Source organism: Sinocyclocheilus rhinocerous, unplaced genomic scaffold (assembly GCF_001515625.1).
Source record: "Sinocyclocheilus rhinocerous isolate Xijiao unplaced genomic scaffold, SAMN03320098_v1.1 scaffold846, whole genome shotgun sequence".
In the NCBI taxonomy this organism is placed as follows: Eukaryota; Metazoa; Chordata; class Actinopteri; order Cypriniformes; family Cyprinidae; genus Sinocyclocheilus; species Sinocyclocheilus rhinocerous.
The window spans coordinates 308,484-314,367 of record NW_015661883.1 but is presented as its reverse complement, the minus strand read 5'-3'; the positions used below and the strand labels follow the sequence as shown (position 1 = coordinate 314,367).

The 5,884-nt window shown below is 37.7% G+C and overlaps 1 protein-coding gene across 2 annotated transcripts; it reads left to right on the top strand.

The window, feature by feature from the left end:
- The first annotated feature begins 1,439 nt into the window (after positions 1-1,439).
- On the top strand, positions 1,440-5,106 carry rbm41 (RNA binding motif protein 41). Of its 2 annotated transcripts, none has more exons than XM_016536494.1 (7): positions 1,440-1,528; positions 2,328-2,444; positions 2,729-2,930; positions 3,088-3,292; positions 3,380-3,861; positions 4,470-4,617; positions 4,820-5,106. In XM_016536494.1, exons 1-7 carry the CDS (start codon positions 1,521-1,523, stop codon positions 5,005-5,007), a joined length of 1,350 nt encoding a protein of 449 aa, XP_016391980.1. In that variant the 5' UTR covers positions 1,440-1,520; the 3' UTR covers positions 5,008-5,106. The 2 variants fall into 2 exon arrangements, with proteins under 2 accessions (XP_016391980.1, XP_016391981.1); XM_016536495.1 differs by having other exon boundaries at positions 1,517-1,802.
- Positions 5,107-5,884: the final 778 nt, after the last annotated feature.

Genomic DNA, 5,884 nt, shown 5'->3' with positions numbered 1-5,884 from the left:
TATGTTAAAGAATATATAAAAAGTTTGCATTATTCATTTCTCCAAATTTACACAGATGGATCAAAGAACATAGAAACTGGAAGGACAGGTGCTGCATTTTTCATTCCAGAATTTCAGGTTAGGAAGGCTGGAAGAATTACGGATGGTACTTCTGTATATACAGCAGAGATGGTAGCTATCCTTATGGCATTAGAGTGGGTATATGAAGTAAGACCGGATGAAGTAATAATATGCTCTGACTCAATGGCAGCTCTTATGAGTTTACAATCATGGCAATCAAATAGAAAAGACATTTTAACAGAAATCATGATTACACTATATAGTATTAAACAGATAGGGATAATTACTCGGTTTATATGGGTACCTGCACATGTGGGAATTCAAGGTAATGAAGAGGTAGATAAAATGGCTAAAGAATCCTTAAATATGGATGATCCAAGTATAAATATTGCACTCAGCAGAATAGAAGGAAAACAGTTCATATTAAATGCATGCAATATTGTATGGCAGATATACTGGGACTCATGTCAAACAGGTAGGCATTATCACAAAGTACAAAGGAGTATAAAGAGAAGAAAAATCATTCATAACATAAGTAGAAGGGAACAAGTCATTTTAACACGTATACGAACAGGACATTCAAATCTTAACCAAACACTATACATTATAGGGAAACATAATACTGGTCTATGTAATGTTTGTTTAACAGAGGAATCAGTGGAACACGTTATGATGATATGTACAGCATATGAAAGAGAAAGGGATCGACTTAAAGATTAATTACAATCCTTAGGAGTTAAAGAATTTTCATTAAGTAGTATTCTGAATGATGGTCCAAATGCAGGAAAACAAATAAGTGCAATCATGAGATTTCTTAAGAATTGTGGAATAATGAACAGAATTTAAGATTTAGGTGAGAAATGGTACGTTCTCTTCACACTCCATCACAGTAGGTGGCGGTATGCACCTATGAAGTTGGTTCGCAACCCGCCATAAAACCAAAAGAAGAAGAAGATCCTTTCAGACAGATACTGTTATAACCAGGATTCGTATAGGACACTCTAACCTTAATTATTCATTGTATATAATAGGAAAAAGTGAGTCAGATAGCTGCAGTTACTGTGGAATAACAGAAACAGTTGAACATGTGCTTTTACATTGTGAGGCATATAATAGACAAAGAAAGCAACTTGTTGAAAAACTAAGAGATATGGAAATCAATGACATTTCAGTTATGAATATATTTCAGAATGCACAGAAACATCTAAGGGTTTATGATTTTCTTCTAAAATATCTGAGAGATACAGATTTGATTAGAAGAATTTAGTTTATTTTTTATTTTTTATTAGTAGTATATGATATATTCGTTCATCGAGGCCTCACACTCCATCCCAGTAGGTGGCGGAAATGCACCTTAAGCTGGTTTGCCAACCGCCATTAAACAAAAGAAGAAGAAGAAGAAGCTCCTTTCAGACGAACCTTAATTCCTGTTGAAACAGGAAGTGCTGTTATATGTAAACATGCAGCGGTAAGGGAGGATTGGAAGCTGTTTTAATGTTTGATTTTGATCTGAAACTACTTGCATATTAAACGATGACCGCATTCTGATTTGGGGAGACTTATTCCTTTAGTGGCATATAAAAAGAACCGATGTCTCTCGTGTCAATAAAGCTAGTCGCATCGCAAGCTGATTGTGATACAAACGCTCACATTTGCGCAATGCCTGTCGTTTTCTCATTTCTACATGCACGTAATGATTTAATGTAAAATTGCTGGCTTAAGAAAAAACAAGTTTCCTGCATGTGAGATGCTACATTCCATTTAAACGTGTATTTTATTGTGTGTATATAGAGTTATTATATGTGCAGTTTTAATGTTTTTTTTAATGTTTTTAATGGAAAAAAACATTAAAACTGCACATATAATAATATAATAACTCTATAGAATATGTGTAGGACCATTAACTGCAAAGAGTGAAAAATTAAGGAAATATTGAATTTCTTAAAGTGAATAATAAAGCAACTGGACATGTTCATTTTCAGCTGCTCATTTACTAGACCGCACGAACACAGGAGTGCAATGATTGCAAGAAAATAAAAATGACAAATTGTATTCAAATGTATCACTTAAATTGTATTTACAAATCATGCTAGTGTCATGGATGTGCCGTCTTTAATTTATGCCGCCTAAAAAAACTAGAATAACCAGAATTAACAAAAATAAATAAAACAGCTGGATGCATTTGGGGTGGGGAGAATTTAAAGTTTGTTGTATTTGGGATGAAAAGGTGAAAAACAGTTGATAGAAATGTGTTTTGTGATTTTCAGGATTACTCGTCATGCCTGTGATGATGTGCCCATCCCTGAAGAACAAGAGACAGAGGGCCAAAGACAACTACACAATCTGCTGCTACAGCAACTAGATACAGATGTAAACATTGACCGGTCAGTTAAATATTACTAAGAATTTTGATGGGAAAATGTTTAATCTGGTGTGCACATATATAGCAGTAAGTTGGGTTGGATGTTGGTGTTTGCCATCTGTGTCGGTTATTTACTGAATTATGTTTTTTTTTTTTTTTTATAAACTGGTTGGTGTTTGTTGATAAATATATTTAAATGATTATAATGCCTATTTGAATTATATATATATATATATATATATGTGTGTGTGTGTGTGTGTGTCTGTGTGTATAATATTCACACATTTTCATATTTATTTGTTAAAGGTGTATCGCTAAGAAGAAATGCTTTGCTCCAGCAGCAGTATACAAGCCTTTTGGGGAACAGGCAGCTGGTGTGAGGAGTCTGTCCCAGTTCCAGGCCTTGCAGGGCGGGGATCAGGAACTGGCCACTCTGAGAGAGCTGGGTCTTACAGATGCTGAAATAGAGCTGTGGAGATGCAGGAATCAACCAGAAAGCTCTTGGAAGGTCTGATTACACTCATCTTAATTTTGGTCTCAGGTTTCGCATGACATGTTTTAAATGTAGAGATTTTGAATTGTAAGCATTGTGAGAAATCTGAAGGGGGGAGGATGTCAGCTGTAAGTCGCCCAATGCAATATGACCCAATTCACAATTTTCTCAGGACAGAGGGGTTTGCATTGCACCTGAGGTCAGGAATGAGCGCCTGCAGGCCATCCGGGATAAAATGGCAGCGCATGCGGAGCTGCTGTCCAGACCGCAGCGTTTCTCAAGCAGTCGGCCACTTTCCCGTAGGGAGATGGAAATCGAAAAGGCTCTTTTTCAAGGCAGTGACCGCAGCAGCTTCCTCACTGCCCTTTACCATAGAGGTTAAGAGAATACAGTAATACTACGTAGTTTTACATTTATGCTTTTTTTGTCCCTGTTTGATGCTTTGCTGTCTTTTCTATCCGCAGAGTCACCGGTCAACCAGCAGGGGGCGACAGCCGCCAACGCAATGGACCATTTCTATAAAGACTTTCTTGAAGACCAGAACAAAAACTTTTTTGATATTTCAGAGTGTTTGCCAAAACCAAAAATTGCCACTAATATCCAGTGTGAATCACCAAGCTCTAAAACAGACCAATCACAATATCCCACAGTCCATGATTCCGGCCCAACCAAAAACCAGCACATATGCTCAGAACCAAGCTCTGTGTCAGACACTGTCAACCAACCACAGTCTCAAGAAAATAGTGTTATACCTATGAAAGTGACATTAAGCCAGTCCATTGGCACACTAAGTGCAGCTTCTGTCCATGGTCATGATGGGCCTGTTACAGTAAGTGGAAGGATAGAGGAAATTTCAGATGAAGAGATCAAGAACAATCGGGAGACTGAAGAGGGTATCCGGAATATTCCACGATTTAAGAACTACCAGAGAGGAACGCCATCTAATGTAAGTGTGGATAATAGCAACATAACTGCATAAATGCATTAGTAAGATATCTTTATAATATGTTAATATAATACAATATTTAGACGTTGAGCTATATAATATCATGTTATATCATATACGTACACAACTGTTTGGGGTCGATTTTTTTTTATGCCCATCAAAGCTGCATTTATTTGATAAAAAATACAGTTAAACAGTAATATTGTGAAATATTATTACAATTCAAAATAACTGTTTTCTATTTTAATATGTTTTAAAAACGTAATTTATTCCTGTTATGGCAAAGCTGAATTTTCAGCAGCCATTACTCCAGTCACACGATCCTTCAGGAATCACTCTGATATGGTGATTTGGCGTTCAAGAAACATTTCTTATTATCAGTGTTGTAAACAGTTGTGCTGCCTAATATTTTTGCGGAAACTCTGATACATTTTCTTTAGAATTCTTTGATGAATAGAAAGAACAGCATTTGTTTGAAATGGAAATCTTTTATAACAATGTATTAACTTTCACTTTTGATCTTACTGACCCCAATTTCTGAATGCTAGTATATGTGAAGATGTTTCTAGACATCAGAATACATTTCTCTCTCCCTCTTGTGTGTGTAGGTGCTGTGTGTGAAGAACATGAGTCCACGGGCATCGCTGGCTCAGCTGGTTTCTCTCTTTTCCAGGTTTCAGAAAGACGACACACAGCCCATTCTGTACCGCTTGCTGACTGGCCGACTCAAGGGCCAAGCTTTCATTACATTTTCTGGTAAGAGAAAGACTTTACAAAAGTTGTGCATTATTATCCCCCATAACAGACCACCATTTAGGGATTAAATTCACTTTGCAGCCTGTTATATAATATGACGGGTTCTCAAACGTGGGCCGCAGGACATAATAACAATAGTGGCACCATTTTACCGTTTCTACAGTTTAGATCTGGATTAACGTCATTTTTTTGTGTTTCACAGACGTCAAAAGTGCCCAAGCAGCTCTAGACTTCTTAAATGGCTACAAGCTGCTTGAAAAGCCACTGATCATTGAATTTGGTAGAGAGAGAAGTAAAGAAACGGATGCACAGACTGATGGACCCTCTGTAGATCCCAAGACCACTTCAATCCAAAAGGACGAACCATCCTGCAACGAGAAACCTGCCTAACTGCATTTAATAGGCTTTTCTTTATTTGTAAACAATATTGTAAATGATTAATTTCATATGCTATTTATTTGGAAATAAAGTCACGTTGTGAATCTCGAATGACAGTCTGTTCCCAAAACAAGCATCTCACTAGATAATTGTAATTCTTCTGTTCACCAACAGATGTCACCATGTCTCCATTACTTAATACAAGACGGCAAAAACGCTTGGTAGTGTCTGCGCCGTGAATGTAGGTCTTCTTGAACAAACTTAAAGGTGCAATAGGAGATCTTGGAAAATGCTAACTTTAGCCTGATAGCACTGAAAGCGAACGTCCCACCCTCCCTGCAATAGCCGTCCAAAGCCACGCCCCCTGAACGCATTTACGCTCACAGACCAGAGACAACATTAATACAATAGGCTACATCAGGTTCCCAATTCCAGCCCATGTTCCGAAGTGAAGTAAACTTCAACGGATTTCCCCTGCTCAGGGAGTAGGGAGCAATGAACTCTGTGTAGGGATCATATCGATCGGAAAACAGTTCATGCACGTAGCTCACTTCTAACGAGCTGGCGCGAGGACTAGATTAACCGCTGGGCTACATCATGTGTCATTCACCGGTGAGAAATCTTTAAAAGTACTACAATACCAGGAAGAAAGATCGGGTTGTTGAACGTGCTGATGACGTATCCTGTCTGCGCTAACAGGGTGCGCAGAGGTATGTTAATACATACGTTGACAGGCAGGTAGGAAAGCATATTAAAACGCTCGGACCGAGCGTTTTGATTGGACGAACATTTCTTGATCCTACGCCTTCCACAGAATATATAAATACAGACAAATACATTTAGACCACTTAACTTAATGATTGCTATCGGGATGTGAAGAGACTTTCAA